At 35.3% G+C, this 20,829-nt stretch overlaps 1 protein-coding gene across 1 annotated transcript; it reads right to left on the bottom strand.

Annotated features, from left to right (window-relative positions):
- Nucleotides 1-342: 342 nt before the first annotated feature.
- On the bottom strand, nucleotides 343-1,916 carry LOC107942857 (uncharacterized). The gene is made up of 5 exons (XM_041107998.1): nucleotides 1,820-1,916; nucleotides 1,411-1,675; nucleotides 1,085-1,299; nucleotides 849-991; nucleotides 343-717 (listed from the first exon to the last, which is right to left on the bottom strand). The coding sequence occupies exons 1-5, from the start codon at nucleotides 1,914-1,916 to the stop codon at nucleotides 343-345; spliced, it is 1,095 nt and encodes a 364-aa protein (XP_040963932.1).
- Between the last annotated feature and the right edge of the window lie 18,913 nt (nucleotides 1,917-20,829).

Here is a 20,829-nt window from a genome sequence, read left to right on the forward strand (position 1 = left end):
CACCACCAACCGATCCAAGTAGGGTTGAAATACTTGGTTCATTAGGTCCATAAAGGTAGCTGGTGCATTCGTCAGCCCAAACGACATTACTAGGAACTCGTAATGACCATAACGAGTCTTAAACGCAGTCTTTTACATATCAGTCTCTTTAACTCTTAACTGATGGTACCCAAAACGAAGATCTATTTTGGAAAAAACTGAAGCTCCTTGTAACTGATCAAATAAATAATCTATCCTCGACAAAGGATACTTATTCTTGATAGTCAGTTTATTCAATTACCGATAGTCGATATACATGCGCATGGTCCCATCTTTTTTCTTTACGAACAACATTGGTGCTCCTCATGGAGACACGTTAGGTCGAATGAATCGTCGATCTAATAGTTCTTGGATTTGAGATTTTAATTCTACCAACTCCTTTGGTGCCATCCTATAAGTGGCGATAGATACTGGAGCCGTTTCTGGCAAAAGCTCAATTCGAAATTCAACTTCGTGGCTTGGAGGTAACCTAGAGAGCTCATCAGGAAAAACATCAAAAAAATCCTTAACAGTTTTGATATCTCCAACAAAAGGACCCTCAGAATCAGATACACCAACATAGGCTAGAAACGCCTCACAACCCATGCGAACCAGTTTTTGGGCCCTTAATGCTGATATCACATTAGACAGAAAGTCCCTTCGCTCCCCAATCACAGCCACCTCCTCATCCTCAATAGTCTTTAACACCATACACTTAGCAACACAATCTAAAATTGACGGCGTTTAACCAACCAATCCAACCCCGAGATTAGGTCGAATTCACCAAATGGTAGCTCCATTAAATCCGTTAGAAAAATAACTCCTTGGACCTCTAGGGGCACATCTCTGAACAACTTGTCTACCCTTACTGATTGTCTCAGTGGACTTAACACAGTCATCTCATTAGCAGTACCCTCGCACATGATACCTAAGGTGCCAGACACAGTGCATGCAATGTATGAGTGTGTAGACCCTATATCAATTAAAACAGTGTAAGGTACATTATGAATTAGGAACGTACCAATTATAATATCTGGAGCGTCACCATCCTCTCAGTGACGAGTACCATAGACCAGTGCTGGCTGCCTCGCCTTAATATTACCAACATCTCTGCCAAGTGCTCCATGATCTCGTTCCACACCATTTCCACCTCTAACCTGCCCACAGCCTCTCGGTGGCTGTTGAGCACCTCTCACTGGCTGAACAAAACCTTGACCTGTAGATTGTATCTGAGTAGGCCTCTGAGGACAATCTTTAACTTGATGCTCCCTAGAACCACATCTGAAACATGCCCCAATCTTCTTCCAACTCTCACCCAAATGATATCTCCCACAATCAACTCAAGACTGTGGTATTGTAATAGAAACATCAGCTCAGATTGGCCCGTCAAACTTGACCTTCTTTTTAGGCCTTCTAGAAGAACTTGAGGGCTCTGAATCCCTCTTAAACCTACCCTTATCTTTCTCACGGTTCTGGTGCTCAGAGCGCTTCACATCCTCGGTGATTTTTGCCTTTTCAACTAGGACAGCAAAATCTCGCTCCTTTTGTGGCGCTATCAAAAATCGCAACTCATTTCGGAGGCCGTCCTCAAATCGCACATAGCGTTCATATTCAGTCGCCCCTATCCCACGAGCATAACGATTCAATCGTAGAAACTCTGCCTCATATTCAACCACAGTTTTATTCCCTTGTATCAAACTCAAAAATTCTTTTCTTCGGGCGTCCACATAACTTGCGCCCACATACTTTCCTTGAAAAGCTGACTTAAAGAAATCCCACGTTAACTGGTCGGCCTAAGTACCTTCTCTCACAGTAAGCCACCACTGATAGGCTTCATCTCGCAGTAAAGACACTGCACCTTTTAGCTTTTGCTCAGAAGTACAGTCGAGATCATCCATTATTCTTTCCGTGGCTTCCAACTAGTATTCAGCCACATTTGGGGCTACTCTAGAAACACCCCTGAAAATTTCTACTCCATTCGACCGGAGTCGTTCTGAAATTGACCCATGGCCCACAACACCAGTGCTGGTTTCTGTAACCCTTTTCAGAATACGGTGCATAGCTTGGGATAGTGCTTCATCTCCAGCTGTTCGATTGAATGATCCTATCTAAGTCACTAGTGAAGCTGGTGCTTCCCTGGTCCCAATATTAGGCATATGGCTTGATGCCGAGGACTCAGCCCTAGCACCTCTTCGGCCTCTACCGCGGCCTCGTGAACCCCTTCTACGAGTGCCTCTAAGGCTTATATCGTATAACGTATTATCTGTTTATGAAGTTTTATACATTAATTAGTAATTCCAGTAATTATTAACAGATGTCTTATGAGAAGCAGTAATCAGAGTTTTTTTCGTAATTCAAGAGTCTCCCTACAGTTTCTAGTTTTCCTACAGTCTCAGTTTTCTCTAATTTAGGAGTTTCAGTATAGTCCTACTATTTATAGTAATCTCTCAAGATATTTCAGTTCAAGCAGTCTACAGTATAAAGAAAACTTACAAATTCAGCGCTAGAGACTCGATGTGCCACACTTGTAACCTTCGGAAATAATTCAAAACAGTTTTCCAAAAATTCTAAATATTTTCAAAACCCACTCCACAGCCGAGTTTTGTAACTTGGCTCTGATACCACTAAATGTAACACCCCAAACTAACCTAGACATTATGGCCGTATCTAATGTGTCACATTGAAGTGTCTCTCAAAATTTAGACTTGTTGATGAAACTCGTTTCTTAAGTTTGGAAACCTCTTTAGTAATGTTTAACGGAACACTTAACCAAATGTTTGCCTTATTAACTGCTATTATGATATTAAGTTGATTTAAAACACGGAAGCATTTAAAAATTCTAACGTTTAAAGTTTGTGTATTTGAAAATAGTAATTATTTTGAAAATTCGTTTTCACCTAACTAGCAGTCTAAAATATGTAAGCAAAAGCCCAATTAAAATTTAAAACCAAAATTAAAGGCCTTATTACAAAACAAAACCCAACTTATAATTTAAAGTAAAATAAAATAAGTGTGAACAGCAGTAGTTGTGTGGCCACTGCCGAGTCCCTCGCGATACAGAGTCGCCAAAGACTGAGGATTACCTACACAATTAAGAGGAGAGGGTGAGTTTACGAAACTTAGTGTGAAATCCCCTATCAGTCAATCAGTATACAACATGCAGTAGCAGCTTGGGCCTGAGCCCTATACAGCAACAGTGTGGGCCTTAGCCCAATACAGTAACAATATGGGCCTTATCCCAATACAGTAACAGTGTAGGCATTAGCCCAATACAGAAACAGTACAATGCAGTAATGCAACCCATCCCAATCCAGCTAACACACCGCTCCGTACCACCAACACACCATGTGGGGATAAAATCGACCCACCCAGCCAACACACTAATATCGCAGCAAAGCTGCTAGCAATAATGACGCAACAAAGCTGCCAGTAACAGTATATGTGGCAAAGCCACCAGTACAGTATACTTCCCCTATATCAGAATCCCAACCCATTGAGTATGTCATATCATAAATCATACGTGTATGCACTAAATCATACTCAGAAATAGTTATATATATAACATAGAGTAAATCGACCATACACTCATTTCAACTCCTAGGGGTATAACAGTCATTTTACCCTATGGGGGTATTTCAATTATTTTACCCTTCAGGGGTATTTCGATCATTTTACCCTTCGAGGGTATTTCGGTCATTTTACCCATCAAGGGTATTTCGGTCATTTTATCCATCGAGGGTATTTAGATCTTTTTACCAATCGAGGGTATTTCGATAATTTTACCCTTCGGGGGGTATTTCGGTCATTTTACCCATCAAGGGTATTTCAGTTATTTTATCCATAAAGGGTATTTCGATCATTTTTCTACGAATCACAAGTTGGGCTTACCACTCGAGCGATCGCACGCCCGTGTGGTCTCAAACGCCATGTTAACGGCTTTTTGGCTTTTCGCCGATCTACTATTGCAGTGGGTGATTACACACTTGATTACGAGAAACGCGCAAACCTCCATACACACCAACCTAGATTTAATCAAATCATAAGTCAGCTTTTAAAGCAAGATGCCCTCTTAATAACACTTAAACCACACACCATCCTTACCTTGCTTGATAGAAGGTGACTTTACTCCTTCAAGAGTCCCAACCGAAAGTGGTTACCCACTTAATGATTACCTGTACCACAACACAGATCTTCATAAACTACCTAGGCCAAAATAGTGGCCAAGAGGAGTATTCGATTTTAATGAAAAAGAAAGAAAGAGAACCAGTTTTAAACAAAAAGTGAAGAGTATTCAAACTTTACTGATAACCAGGAATACTTGCAGCATCGAGACAGTAAAAACATCGATGAGGAGATCCGCACAGAGGAATAGAGCAAAAGGTGATAATCGGCTGAACCACACTCAAAATAGAGAGATCGCTCTCAGTCAAAAAGAGAAGAAAATAATAAAAGGTAAAATAAAATCAGAACAAAAAGAAAGAGAGGGATAACCTGTCAAAGAAAAAGAGGAAGAGAGGTCAGAGATTCGGCCAAGGGAGAGATGGAAAGGGAAAAGAGAAAAGGAGGATTTAAAAGCAAGATGAGTGGGAAGAAGAGAGGAATATTCGACAAGTAGAGAGGAAAGAGAAAAAGAACATGAAATAGAAAAAGTGAACAAAACCCGTGAAGAAACTTGCCACAATTCAACACCAAAAAACCATAGCTGTCAAACCAAACTGACAAAACCAAGATAAGCAGAAAAAGAATCAACACAAAAATCGATTACCCAAAAATGCCTAAGCCAAATTTGGCACAACCTAACCCCAGTTGAAAACTCCCCAAACGACACAACACTCCCCCATTCTCAAATTCCTTGATTTTTTCCTAAAAACTCTCCCATTATCTTTTCCTTGATTCACTCCACCTATTTCTCCTCTACTCCTTCTATGACCAATTCAAACTCCATTTAGCTATGTTCTAGTCCAACTCCACCACCTACCTAGCTCAAGCAGCAAATTAAATACTCCCATGCGCAACCAAGGACTTGAACCTCAAACCTCACAGTTACACCACACGCCACCTTGCCACTATAGCACAGGCACCTTTTTTGTTATAAAACCAACACTAATATTTATAAGGCCTATATGCCTATGTCTAGATTCATTTAAGAGCAAAACTAAAAATTCTGCAAAAGCCAAGACTTAAACTCAGGCTCCTCAAACACTTCAAAACACACCCAAATTACTTAACCACTGAAGCAAACAAGCAATTTGTGACAAATCATGCAAAAATTAAATACTTTAATTTTGGGGCGTTACATTATATAACATACTTTATTTCAATTTCCATATCATATAATATAATCAATGTATTTCATGCCATTTTCAGTTTTATTCATTTTAGTCCTCTATCCTGATAATCCATACAAACTCAACCGAAACATATCATACTATTAACATATATTCACCTCAATGATTCATCAATCAATGAACATGTATATGCAAGCAAATACTTCTATCATGAATCATAAAAGTACAAACCGTGGTCTCGCGTCACTTGTCAACAACTCTCACTTTTTGTTTCCCTCTCGAAGGTTTTGCATTAACATTAGCTATGAATAGTAAAAAAAACATACCACACGATCAATTACCAATCAATTCATAAATGAATATCAATTTATGTATATTTTTTAATTTATTCAATTTATCCCCTAAAATCGGGACAAGCATAACTTTCAATATAAAGCTTCGGATCAAAATCCGATTTCACATATATTCATTAGGGACCCTCTACTTCCTATTCCTATCAAAATTTCATAAAATAATTTTCATTTCATTCAATTTGATACCTTATGTATGAAATTAACAGTTAAACTTTACAATTTAGTCATTTTCTTCATCTAAGCTTAATTTCTAACAATTTCACACCCAATTCATTCAATTCTCAACAACGGAAACTTACCAAAATTTTACCAATTGATCAAATTGATACATGGGCTGGTTTAATCAAGCTTTCATGATGAAAAAAAATCTATAAAAATCAACGAAAAATGGCTCAAGGACTTACATGGATTTAATGTCAAATGCACAAGTGTTTTTAAGCTTTTCTTTCTTTCATTTACGGAGGACGGTGGAGATTTTGGGAAGATGATGACCTTTTTTCATCTTTTTCCATTAAATTTTGTTTATATTTTGATTTAATTGTTAATTAAACTTAATTAGTTAAGCTAATCATGATTAATTAAACATATATATTTAATTAATTAAACTAATGAACTACAAAATCATCATCCACTAATCCATTTAAAATAGGTTTATTTTCCATTTTAGTCCTTTGAATAATTGCTATTTAAGTTCTCAAACCTTTTTCTAATTAAAAATCTATAGCGACTAAACTTTTACACTTTAGTCCCTAAGCCTTAATTAGCCACTTTTTGACTAAATTGCTTCTCCAAATTTCAATTCATCAATATACTAACTCTGTAAATATCTCTATTAAATATTTATAGAATCGGTTAAAAGAAACAAAATTCCTAAATGGTATTTTTCGATATCACTGAAAATTGAATCGTTACAGTGTAGGCCCTTACAATTTTTTTCTGGTTCATCATTGCTTTAGGCTACTGCTACTATTGTGCCTTAGGGAATATTAAAATGCGAATTAGATGGATTTAACTTATAGGCATGGTTATGTGGTGTTCATTTTTGTAGCCATATAATAGGATTTGTACAAATTAATGCTAAAAAGATTTTAAGGGAAAAAAATTAAGTTGATTTTTAATAAATAAATAAAATTTTTTATTAATTCTTGTATAATGTGTAAATTACAAATTTAATTCTTTTATTTTAATATATATTTTTTTGAATTTTAATATTTTAATCTTGACATAAGAAATAACAGTTAAATTCGTTAGGTCAAATTCTGTTATTAATCTAGTACTATGCATAAATTGTAGATTTAATCTTTGTTCATCAATTTAATCCTTTTTAACCTTTATAATATTTGAATTTTAGAATTTAAATACAATTTTTGTTAAATCTATTGAGTAAAATGATATGATTTTTTTAATATTTTATGAAATAGCAAGTTGGAATAATAATAATAAAAATAATAATAATAATAATAGCTAATTACACATTTGTAGATCCATAATATCTATGAACCAAACCTTTGCTTATATAGGTATACCTTTTCTTTTCGTTAATTAATTTGATAGTTAAATTACAAACTATTGTATATCATAAAATTTATACTTTATTTTTTTTTGGTAGAAAGGAAAATAGGCCAAGCCTAAAAATCAGAGAAACCAATTATTACTTGACACCACAAGAGCAGAAATTCTCTTTTAGTAAAATCTTGATCTAGGACGACGGATCTTCAAGGACCACTAAATGATCTATATTATCACTAATTGTTTTAGCTAGATGATCCGCCACTTTATTATTTGTTCTACAAATACTCTTGAATTTTACTTTCCAATCTTTGGAACACATGTTGTTAATCATCTGAATTTCAACAACATTGCTAACTGCTGCAAGTCCAGTTTGAAGAACCTTAATAAGCAAAGCATTGTGACTCTCCAATTTGACTTGTCTAAAACCTTTATCCCAGGTTAGTCTCAGGCCTTCAAGAACTGCTTTGGCTTTAAATTGGAAAATATATGTTATACCTATTGCCTTCTTGAAACTAAATAACCGGCCACTGCTTGGTTCCCTTGCCTTACCATCGATTGCTGCTCCTAAACTGCACCTTGGTAACGATCCATCAACATTAATTTTAATCCATCTGACGACCAAATTTTTCTAGCTATTCACCGTCATAGATTTACACGCCTATCTTTCAATTGCCCCTCCTGTTTGCAAAGATTTAGTCCAAGCGATAGCTGAGGAAATAATATCTCTGCCATTCCCGTTTGCCTTATTAAAGATGACATCATTTCTGCTTTTCCAAATGAACCAACAAACAATCCCAGAAAAAACCTCCCATTTTCTACAACTAAATGCACAATTACCTTCATTCTATAAGTTCCACACGATCCATTTTTCAATAGGGAAATTGAAAAAACATATCCAATATTTCATAAGGACAACTACTTTCCAAGTTGATTGTGCAAAAGAACAATCCCTAACAGCATGCAAAGTAGATTCCAAAATAGCACCATGTTGTTCACAAAAATGGAAACTGAGTCATACCTCATCTAGCACGCTCATCATTTTTCATTAGCCGGACACAAATAAGCAAGCACAAAAATATCTTAACTCGTTGAGGGGCTGCAATTTTTCATATTAGCTTGTCACTTTTAAAAAATCCTAAATCGGCTGCCACAAAGAGATGTTTGTAAGACTCTGCAATAGAGAACTTCCTTGCTGATGTCCATTTCCAAGAAACAAAATCCAAACCAACATCACTAGAATGCGTTTTATGTGCAAGAATATGAGTTAAAATTCTTCTAGAGAGAATTGAAGATAACCACTGTATATTCTAGATTCCCTCCAAGAGAGCCATGTCACGTACTAAAATCGTGTCATCCAGCTCCTCTGGTCTAATATAAAATTGTCGAAGAGGACCAACCTCTCGTTCCCAATCATCATTCCAGAAATTGACTAGTTGACTATCCCAAATAATCCAGATAATACCCTTCTTGACATCATCCCAAATGTGCATCAAATATCTCCATAATTAAGATGAATTACTACATCAAATATCATCAGGTACCAAACAATGGATACTATATTCATTTCTTAAAATTTTAACCCAAAACACATCAGAATTAGCAATCAGATTAAAGCCAAGCTTCATAAGGAATAGCTTATTTTGGACTTGCAAACTTCGGATTCCCATACCACCATTATCTTGAACCCGACAATAAACATTCCAGTTTACTAGAGATGGTTTCTGAATAGAAGTAGGAGGCCCTCACAAAAAAGCACGAGCCAATTTTTCTATTTCATTACAACCAGTGACATGAATTCTTCCAATTGACATGAAAGAATTTTGAATCGGCAGTAAAACAAATTTTACTAATGTCAACTAAGATCGCTCGAACATCCTCCGTACATCCTTCATCCTTAAGCAAGCTCCCTACCTTCTCAAACGAATATAGGATTTCGTTAAAATCAGCACAAACCATCCATGGTAAATCCTGATTCATTCCTAATGATCGTAAAAGATCCCAATTTCCCGCTCTAGAAAGAACATCAGGAGCACTATAAAACCCCATCCACCATTCACCGTCTTGGACTATCCACCCCTTCCTGAATCTAGATTTTTAGCTATGTGATTTGAAAATGGAACCAAACTCAGAAAGTATTAACAAATGGCGGGGGAGGAAAGCTCAATTTGAGTATCCATATCCTTTCGATCTTAGATTATTATCAAATAGTTTAAATTTTATTTAGATCAAAATTTTAGTACATTTCGACCATTTTAAAGTATTTTTATCCATTTCAGTCAAAACTAGCTTATAATAGCTCAAATCGGCTGGTACATGATTTTAAAATTTTAAATAAATTTTTATTTATTTTTATCTTAATTATTTTTATAACTACATTTAAAAATATAAAAATAAAACTTAATCTTTAACTAAGCAATTGAACTTAATAATTTTAAAATTTATATTTGCATATAAATATATTTATATGTATATAATTAAGGTGTATTTGCATGTATATAATATATATATGAATATTTAAAAAAATATTAATAAATCTAAAATGGTACATCAAAACACATCGGTATCATATGTATAAGTACTAAAACAAAAACAGTACATCCGCCTTTACTGTACCGGCTACATTACTAAATAAAACTTTCTCCTCTCTCTCTCTTTTTTCAATTGTTTTGGGAGCTTTAGGTTTTTCTTTTGTCACAAAAAGGATATATGTACATATATAAAGTAGTTTTATACATTTCAATTTTCAGTAACCTTTTGTATGAATAATATTTTAATAATTAAACTGTTGAATTTATTAATATAATTGTTATAAAATTTTAAATGTAATACCCCAGAAGTTGGGGTTAGAAGTTTTGAGGTTGTGGTTCGGGTCATTGAATAGGTCTAGCACTTGAGTGGGTTTTTGCGTTTTAATGTCAGAATGAGCATGTTGGTTCGGTGGTGGTGAGTGTGTTAGTTTACCTTTGAGTTTCGGGTTTAAGTCCTCATGTGTGTTTTGAGGAATTAAATTATTTTGGTTTTGCTTTTTAATTTTTAAAGATTTACTTTTAAAATTTGAAAGAGGAGTTTTTTTTAGTTTCACGTTCTTTTCCTTTTATTTTTCCCTATTCTTTCTTTTTTTTCCCTCTGTTATTTTTCGGTTTTTCCCCAAATTTTAGTTCTTTTAATTTCTTGTTTCTTCCATTTTACACTCATGTTACGTGTTGTCTGTTAAGACAGATCGTCCTCGTGTGTTTTGTTTTATTGAAGGTGAAGCGGGTAAGTTTTGTTCATGAGGGTTTATGATAGAATTACCTCTGTTTATATTATTTGTTAATTGAAGTTCTTATAGTTTAAGTTTATGTGTGAAATTAACGTTTCCGAACAGTTTGGTGAGAGCAAATCAATTAATCCTTGGTGCTTGATATCGCGTTCTAAGGTTTGTGTTCTGAAACAGTTTAACTTCAGTATTAAATTGTGGTGGAATTTGATAATGTCTTGTGTGTTTATGAAATTGATTATTTGAAGTATCATATTGTTATTGAATTGCATGAAATTTTGTATGTTTTGGCATAATTATGGATTACCAAGGTTTGAGGATTGTTTCGACATCAAAAGCATGATTTTCAAGCTGTTTCGGTGTGGTTTCGTGACCACATGGGTGGCCACACGGGCGTGTGCCGCACACGAACAGTCTACACGGCCATGTGCAATTAGGAATTTAGGGTTTTCAATGATTTTTGGTACGCACCGGCTTGTGAGATCTCCACATGGTCGTGTCTCCTTTGCTATTTATTTTTGGCACTTTTGGGCAGTGAGTTTCACAGGCTACTCACACGGTCGTATAGCTTGGTCACACGGGCGTGTGTCTCCTCCACATGGGCGTGTAGGCCTCCACACGACTTAGACACTTCCACACGGCTGGGGCACATGACTATGTGGCCCTATTTTGCATAGTTTTTATTTTGAGCCATAAACTGTCTATTTTATGTTTCTTTGTAATCTGATCTTCGGTCAAGCCTAAGTAAGTGTGCTTGGGACTCGATTTAGTTTGGTTCATGTATATATGTGTGCTTATGGGCTTTAATTTATTTATTCATTTATATGATGAATAAGTATGAGTTTATTATTGTTGTCGTAACTGAATATTAGAATACAAGTGTAATCAAATCTAAATTTGTTCAATTGGAAATGTTAATGTCCATTTCTGTATGTTGTTTGCATAATGTGTGCATTGTTGCATAGCATGAAAATTTTGGGATCTGGTTATAAGAAGGAAGACAAACTTAGCAGTTTTAACTTCGATACTTTTGTATAGCAGTTTACCGCACTATCCTATACGTATATCAGCTCAGTTGTATACAGTTACTCAAGTGGCATAGTTCTACGTTGTGGTGTGTAGGATGGATGAACCTCTTATGGTTCTATGTAGTGTGCTTGGTGGGCGAGCCTACCATAGCCATTATGTGGTGTGCTAGATGGACGAAGTGGTGTTTGGTTGGCAGGGTGGGATTTTGACTTGTGCATTCATTCGCATCTGAATATACGTCTGTTTGTCAGAACATTTTGTCTGTTTGTGTGAACTTTTGGTTATTGACAATATAGTTAATGTCATGTAATATGCTTTAATTATTGCGTATGATTGGAATATCATTTCTATGGTTTGATATTGTATTTGACATACCGATTGAGACTTTCGTAAGTGATATTTTTATACATATGCTTGTATTTATTGTGTCACTCCGTCTTTTGCCATCTGACCATGTTTCAGACTCACACTGAGCTCGCGTAGCTCATTTCTGTAGTGTTTTTCCTTTTAGGTACATTCCGTGTTTTGGAGCTGGACTCGGCATACCAGAGGTCTAAAAAAGATATAGTTTGATTCGGTTTAAGTAAAATCTCATAAGTTTTATACGGTTACTTTTAAGTTAGTTTGTAAAACGATTACATAAACTGTGGTATAAGTTTTTATAGTGGACTTTCGTAAGGTGTTATTTGGATTTGAACTTTAGAAACTATGGATTTTATTTCTGAATGTTTGACGTCGGTTTTATTTTGTTTCAAACATAATGAACAAAAATTTTTTCTTGGTTTGAATTAAAGTTTTTGATTTCACCACATTTGGTGGCCAATGTAACCTCCGAGATTCGGTCTAAACTTTTAGGCCGGGTTTTGGGGTGTTACATTAAATGACACCGAATTTGACATGTATAATTTATAAAAATGGAACAGAAATTATGACAGTTATATTGTTAAAATATTAAAAGTATAAAATGTTATTAAATTACAAATTTAATTCTTTTATTTTAATATATTCTTTTTCGAATTTTGAAATTTTAATCTTTACATAAGAAATAACAGTTAAATCCGTTCAGTCAAATTTTGTTATTAATCTAGTACTATGCATAAATTGTAGATTTAATCTTTGTTTTTCAATTTGATCCTTTTTAGCTCTTATAATTTTTGAATTTTAGAATTTAAATCCAATTATTATTAAATCTATTGAGTAAATGATATGATTTTTTAATATCATATGAAATAGCAACTCGGACTAATAATGAAAATTATTGTTAAATTAAAAACTATTATATATCATAAAATTTATACTTTATTTTTTTTCCTGCAATAAAGTATTTAATTTTTTTTAAAAAAAGGAATATCTCTTTTTTTTTATGATTTTACATTAAGGTCTGCAATGGAGCAACGTAATATTCACATCCATAGTTGTCAATTATATGCATAATCGTTGTCGAAACCACTTTTAAATTTGAAAAACGGGGATCAACTTTGAAAATAAAATGGGAGTCACCACCGATCTTTTATTAAGGTGTGACTGGCTCACCGTTAAAAATGATTTTGGTTTGCGAAATTTTGAGAAAATAAGTTTGGGAGTCGGTTACGTACGAGGAAGGGTTAGCACCCTCGTAACGCCTAAAATTGGTACCAAATTGATTGTTTAATGTCTTAATGTCGAAATTTTGAAAAGATTTTAAAACACAATCCCTTGAAGTTTAAATTTGAATAAACCAAATTGAATAATAAGACGCACTTATTTCGAAGAAATAAATTGCCACACTCAGTGAGTTAGGGTGCAACAATTCAATCGTCAAAATTAAGTATGTCTTTTTAATTTTTTAATTTTAAAATTCATGCATTTTGATAAGGTTATTTGGTTATTTGAGTCAAATGAGAAATCAGAATCTAGTAAGTCAGGGTTCAATTTCTCGAAATTCTTAAACATCAAACATTGCCTTTATTTTAAAATCGGGATAACAAAATGTCATATCTAATAAGTTAGGATCCAACATTTTGAAGTCTCAAAAGCTTTATTTTAAAATTGTATGGTTTTACCAAAATAAACACTTAGCTATTCAAATTCATCGAGAAGAATTGAAGCCCAGTAAGTTAGGGCTCAATTCTCTCGAGAACTTATGAACTCCACACTTTTTTTTAATGAAGTTTGAAATGAAGATTAAAAGATGTATAAGCATGGATTTAGAATAAACATTTCATAAACATATCGTAAATAATAATATGTAGTAATATACATTGGAATGAATGTAACATTGGAATATTTTGAATAAGTAGAATATATAGAAATTGGTACAAAAGAGTATAATTTAAAATCATTGATAGATCATACCAAATAAATTATAAAAATAATATGATACGGTATGAATAAAAAAAATTAATGTATCGTAATAAAACAACGTTTTAGCATTAATATATAACAAATAAAAAACAAATGTATGATAGTATATTTAAAACACTAAAGCAATAAATTTAATGTACAAATAGCAATACATAAACCAAATTGAGTATCATCTACAAAAGTTTTGAAATCATGTAATATAATAATAATAAATATGAAAAGAGATAAATAACAGATATAACTAGTATAAAAACATATGAATACTAGTAAATACTAAAAAAAATTATAAAATTAAACAGAATGCTAAAAATAATAGTAAACATAACAAAAAAGATTTAAATTAAAATGTAGATATTTGAAGGTTTAAATTTGCAATCGATTCAAAACCAAGGGACTAAAGTAGCAATTAAACGCATGGATCTGGGCATTCAAAATCAGACATGGGAAACGGCACCGTTTGAACGTGGATCCATTTAGAATCGAGACCAAATGTGCGATGCAAATTAAAAAAAATAAAAATCAAATTGAAATGACACAAAACGTAGTGGGGCTCATTGCGCAAAAATCCCAACGGACCCAAAATGCGCTGGTCACAGCCACCTCTAGGTCGGGTCATCGGGTATAGGCCAATACGGCACCGTTTTGGAGCCACTGATCGGACTCCAAACGGCGTCGTTTCATACATCACATAAGGGCCAAAAATAAAACCCTAATCTGGTAGCTACCATTTCATTTTTTCAAAACGAAAAGAAAAATAAAAAATAGAGAGCCCAAATGCTCTCCGCTCTGCGTCGCTTCAACGTCAAAAGACAGTGGCCTTCCGAACCCCTTGCACGACTCCAATTGCGACGGAGAGAGCACAAGGCCGGTCACCAGGTATGAGCTCGAACTCTTCTTTTTCTTTTATTTGCTTCGCTTATGTATACAAAAAAAAGAACGAATCAAAAAAGAAAATGAAAAGAAAAAAAACAAGACAAACTTTCAGATTTACCTAAAACTTTGATTTCTCTTTTTTTTTGTATTTCAATATCTGTGTATAAAAGGGAAAAAAAACCCCTTCAACAATACAGAAAATGGGGTTTTATAGCCCCCGAAAATACAAAATATAATAATAAAAAATCCTCTCTGCTATTTCTATTTTTTTCCTTTCTTTGCTTGCCATCCGTTTTTATTTTCCGCCGTTGCTGGTTGTTTCTTGTTTGTTTCTGTTGCAGGTTTTTGCTGCTCGTTTGCTTGTCCTTTGCAGGTGTCGTATGAAGGCTAGCTAGGACGTGGCGCGGCTTGACGCAGCGCATGGAGGCGCACATGAGAGGGCAGAGCCCGATTGCGGCGCAATAGCTTGCTGCAAGCTGCTAGGGTTTCTGATCCTCTTTGGGTGTTGGGCTGGGTGTAGTGGGCTAAGCTAGTGATTGGGCTGGAGGGTTAGGTCTTTGTAAATGGTTTTGGGCCACTGTAATATGGACTTTTAGACATTTAATTTTTGCTCTTATTTTGGTTTCATTTTACTAAATGGCTGGGCAAATTGTGCCTATTACAGCTACCCCTCTTTGCTCGTTGTCGTGTAACGGAAACGGAGCAAAGACTCTTAAAATGACCAATTTTGCCTGGTCGCGTTGGACCTTGGTGCTCTTCTTCTTCGGGTATCCTCATTCCATCCTACTGCATCTTCAGAGGTATAGGAATTGCTTCAATCCATTGCACCACAACATCGGGGAGATAGGATTTGTAACTTGTAACTTTAAAAGAACAAAATTTGCTATCTCTGGTCGGAAAAACTTGATGCGATCTGCTCTACTGTGACGTCAGAGAGATAAGATCTATTACTTTAATCCGCTCTACTACAACTTTAGGGAGATAGGATTATCGACTTCAATTTGCTCCACTGCTACCTCAGGGAGATAAGATTTGCTTCATCAATCTGCCCCACTATGACTTCAAGGGGATAAGATTTGTCGAAACCGTTTTTTGAAAACAAAAATTTAGTTGTCGACTTTAAAAATTAAACTGGAGTCGCCACCGATCCTTTATTAAGGTGTGATCGGCTCACCCTATTTTGGTCTACGAATTTTGAGAAAATGAGTCCGGGAGTCAGTTACGCACGAGGAAGGGTTAGCACCCTCGTAACGCCCAAAATCGGTACCAAATTTATCATTTAATGTCTTAGTGTCAAAGGTTAAAAAGATTTTAAAATCAACTTGAATGATGAAATTTGAAAAAGGATAATCAATTGTTCAAGTCATGTAAAGAAATCGAGTCCCAATATGTTAGGGTACAATTCCTCATAATCCCCGAACTTTGAATATCACTTTTATTTTATGCGAAAATCTTCATTTCGAGAAAGTAACATGCCACACCCAATACGTTAGGGCACGACAAGTTAAGTTCTCAAAAATGATTTTTATACTCTTGCATTAAGAATAAAGAATATCCCTGGTTATTTAAGATTAACAAAAAAAAATCAGAACCCAATACGTTAGGGCTCAATTTTCCTCGAAAATCCCAAACTTCGAATATTACTTTTATTCAAAAAAAACCTTTGAATCAAGAGAAAATGATTTTGATGTTTTGACAAAACCAAAATATATCTTCTTGTTTAAAAAGAAATGACATAATGTTAATATACAACATGAAACACATACCTTAATTTTAAATTATATTCGTATATGAATTATGAAATGTCAATGCATATATATACATGTATGCAAAAGTTATGGAAATAAAAGAATAATAAAATATATATAATATGTACATGTATTTACAAAATATGTATATATATTTATAAAAAAATAAAAGAATAAAAAAATGTATTTAGATTTATACAGATATGTAAATTATTAAATATATATATAAAAAAATATGAAAATATGTATATACAAAAAATGTATGTATATAGGTATATATATATGTACGTAATAATTATGAAAATAAGATAAAAAATAAAAGTATGTATATGTGTATATATTTACAAAATAAAAGATGTATAAGTATGTATTGGAAGATCGTGGAAATACATATATGCATATATATAAAGTATAAAGTTTTAAAAAAAATTAGGAAAGTAAAATAAAAAATATAAAAAAAGTATGTATGTATAAAATATAATGTATGTGAAGGTTAAACAAAAATTAAAACGCATGAATGAAAATGTATGCATGCATGTTCTAAAGCTTATGACCACATATATATTATATAAAGAAATATGTATATATATACTATATAAAAATGCGTGTATAAGTTTAGAAATAATTATAAAAAATGATAGTAAATAATATGATAATAATAAATAATGGTACAATGATAATAGCATAAAAAAATAATAAAAATAACTGAAAAAAATGGACTCAATTGAACTAAAACGGAAAAAATTGGGGCAGATTTGAAATAAGTTAAAAAGACCAACTTGAATGCGCAAGCAATAATGGAGGACCAAAAGGGAAATTATTCCCACCTTCCATAACGCTGCGTAGTGAGGGACCAAGTTGAAACAGAAATGAAATTCGCGGCTAATTTTTAAAAAACAAAATGAGTTTAATTGAAACGCATCACAAAAAGCAGGGGCTAAATGCGCAATTCTACCATTAAAAGCCAGAACGTGCGGATCCTCCCCTTCGGGTCGGGTCACCGTGCGGGTCTAGCCATTTAAAACGGCGTCATTTTGTAGTTTCAATAAAAACAAAATTTCTCTTTTAAAAAAAATTTGATAGCCCATTTTAAAACAAAAAAAAAGAATGCTGCCCCTTTTGCTCTGCTAGGGTTTCGACCCTAGCATCCTTGCGCCGCCGTTCATCAGCCTCCCTACCCAAAGCTCTGATGACGACGGAGATGGTGGTGGCACGACGACCTCGGCGAACAGGTAAGTGTTTTTCCCTTCTTTTCTTTGTTATTTTAGGTAAAATAAGATGAAAAAAATAAAAGAAAATAAAAAAAAAGAAATATGCAAATAAAAAGAAACGATGAACACTTCAAAGTAAAAACAAAGCCTTCGAAAAAACGAATTTCCTCTGTGTTTCTCTCTATTTTTGTCCTTTTTTACACTCCAAAATCCCCCATTCACTGATCATTCACGGCTTTAAATAGCTGGAATAGAAAAGGAAGGAAAAAAAATCAAAATCACTAAAGATCTATTCTGTTTGGCATCGTCCCCGATTTTTGTTATTTTTCTGCCTTTTGTCGTGTTTGTACGCCTCTTTTTCGCAGGTTTGGTGGCTGTTAAGTGCATGCGTGGAGAGGAGGCCCGAGACGTGCGGCGCCTGGAACCTCGCTGGAGGTGTGGGGCTGTGGCGTAGAGGCAGAAAAGGGGCTAGGGTTTTACTTAGGTTTTTTTTTGTTTTGTTGTATTAGGCTAGTATGCAGGCTTGGACAATTGGGCTTATTACAGCTGCCCCTCTTTGCTCGTTGTCATGTAACGGGAACAGAACAAAGACTACAAGGCCCAATTGTTTGGTCTTACTGAGCCTTGACTTCTTCAATGCTTCTCTTCTTCAAATAGCCTCATTCCTTCCTACTGCATCTTCAGAGGTATAGGAACTGGTGCTTCAATCTATTCCATTGCAATGTCTGGGAGATAGGATTCATACTTTGTAGCTTCTCCAAAGAACAAAATTTGCCATCTTTAATCTACTCCACTGCAACTTCAGAGAGACAAGACTAATAGCCTCAACTTGTTCTGCTACAACTTAAAGATAAATCTGAAGCGATCTGCTCTACTACAACTTCAGAGAGATAAGATCTGTGGTTTTAATCCACTCCATTGCAACTTCAAGGAGATAAGATTGTCTTCAATGTACTCCACTGTAACCTCAGGGAGATAAAATCTGTCATCTTCGATCTACTCCACTACTGCCTAGGGAGATAAGATTTGTAATCTTCAATCTATTCCACTACAACCTAGGGAGATAGAATTACTGGCCTCAATGTACTCCACTGTAACCTCAGGGAGGTAAAATCTACCATCTTTGATCTGCTCCACTACTGCTTAGGGAGATAAGATCTGTAATCTTCAATCTATTCCACTGCTGCCCAGGGAGATAGAATTACTGGCTTCAATGTACACCACTGTAACCTCAGGGAGGTAAAATCCGCTATCTTCGATCTGCTCCACTACTGCTTAAGGAGATAAGACTTGTGGTTTTAATCCACTTCATTGCAATTTCAGGGAGATAAAACTTGTATTTTTGATCTACTTCGCCACCAGTATGGGAAGACAAGATCTGCTTTCCTTGATCTACTTCACGCCAGTACATGAAGACAAGATCTGCTTTCTTCGATCCACTTCGCCACCAGTATAGGAAGACAAGATCTGTTCTCTTTGATCTACTTCACGCCAGTACATGAAGACAAGATCTGCTTTCTTCGATCTGCTTCACCACTAGTATGGGAAGGAAAGATCTGTTATCTTTGATCTACTTCACGCCAGTACATGAAGACAAGATCTGCTTTCTTCGATCTGCTTCGCCACCAGTATAGGAAGGTAAGATCTGTTATCTTTGATCTAATTCACACCAGTACATGAAGACAAGATCTGTTTTCTTCGATCTACTTCACCACCAGTATGGGAAGACAAGATCTGGTATCTTTGATCTACTTCACGCCAGTACATGAAGACAAGATCTACTGTTACTCCACTGTTGCTCAGGAAGATAGAATTATTGGCTTCAATGTACTCCACTGTAACCTCAGGGAGGTAAAATCCGCCATCCTTGATCTGCTCCACTACTGCTTAGGGAGATAAGATCTGTAATCTTCAATCTATTCCACTACTGCCTAGGGAGATAGAATTATTGGCTTCAATGTACTCCACTGTAACCTCAGGGAGGTAAAATCCACCATCTTTGATCTGCTCCACTACTGCTTAGGGAGATAAGATCTGTAATCTTCAATCTATTCCACTGCTGCCCAGGGAGATAGAATTACTGGCTTCAATGTACTCCACTGTAAGCTTAGGGAGGTAAAATCCGCCATCAACCTGCTCCACTGAAACCGAGGGAGGTAAGGCTGGTATCTTCGATCTGCTTTGCTGTCAATACAGGAAGGCAAGATCTGCTCTCTTTGATCTACTTCACGCCAGTACATGAAGACAAGATCTACTGCTACTCCACTGTTGCTCAGGGAGATAGAATTACTGGCTTCAATGTACTCCACTGTAACCTCAGGGAGGTAAAATCCGCCATCCTTGATCTGCTCCACTACTGCTTAGGGAGATAAGATCTGTAATCTTCAATCTATTCTACTGCTGCCCAGGGAGATAGAATTACTGGCTTCAATGTACTCCACTGTAACCTCAGGGAGGTAAAATCCACCATCTTTGATCTGCTCCACTACTGCTTAGGGAGATAAGATCTGTAATCTTCAATCTATTCCACTGCTGCCCAGGGAGATAGAATTACTGGCTTCAATGTACTCCACTGTAAGCTTAGGGAGGTAAAATCTGCCATCAACCTGCTCCACTACAACCGAGGGAGGTAAGGCTAGTATCTTCGATCTGCTTCGCTATTAATGCAGGAAGGCAAGATCTGCTATCTTTAACCTGCTCCACTACAACTGAGGGAGGTAAGGCTTTATTTTGATCTGCTTTGTTGTCGATGCAGGAAGACAAGATCTACTATTTTCACTGATCTGTTCTCTGGAGAACATGACCTGTATAATGAACCTAATTATGCCTAATGATTGGGATGGCATGATCAAAATGAATCAAATGCTTCTAACTAGACATATGTGAATGACATTTGAATGAATGCAGAATTTCATTTTTTCGAGAATGATCCCGCTTAGGTTATCATTACTCGAACGCCTTCTTACTTGACCGACTTTTCTTCAATCCTCTCCTATCGTAATTCAAGGATACAGGATCTAAATCTTTCTGGTTTCTTACACCATTCCCAAGGTGTCGTACCAAAGGCTCATGCGCAAACGAAGGCTCTCTTCTCCGTGGCAACCTCTTCCTATTGCGTGGTGATCATTGCTTCTTGTTTATTTAAGCTTTGTCATCAACATGACCTTCTTGTCCCTTTGTTCAGTCAATGTTTTT

The sequence above is a fragment of the Gossypium hirsutum genome, chromosome D12, assembly GCF_007990345.1.
Source record: "Gossypium hirsutum isolate 1008001.06 chromosome D12, Gossypium_hirsutum_v2.1, whole genome shotgun sequence".
Taxonomy (NCBI): domain Eukaryota; kingdom Viridiplantae; phylum Streptophyta; class Magnoliopsida; order Malvales; family Malvaceae; genus Gossypium; species Gossypium hirsutum.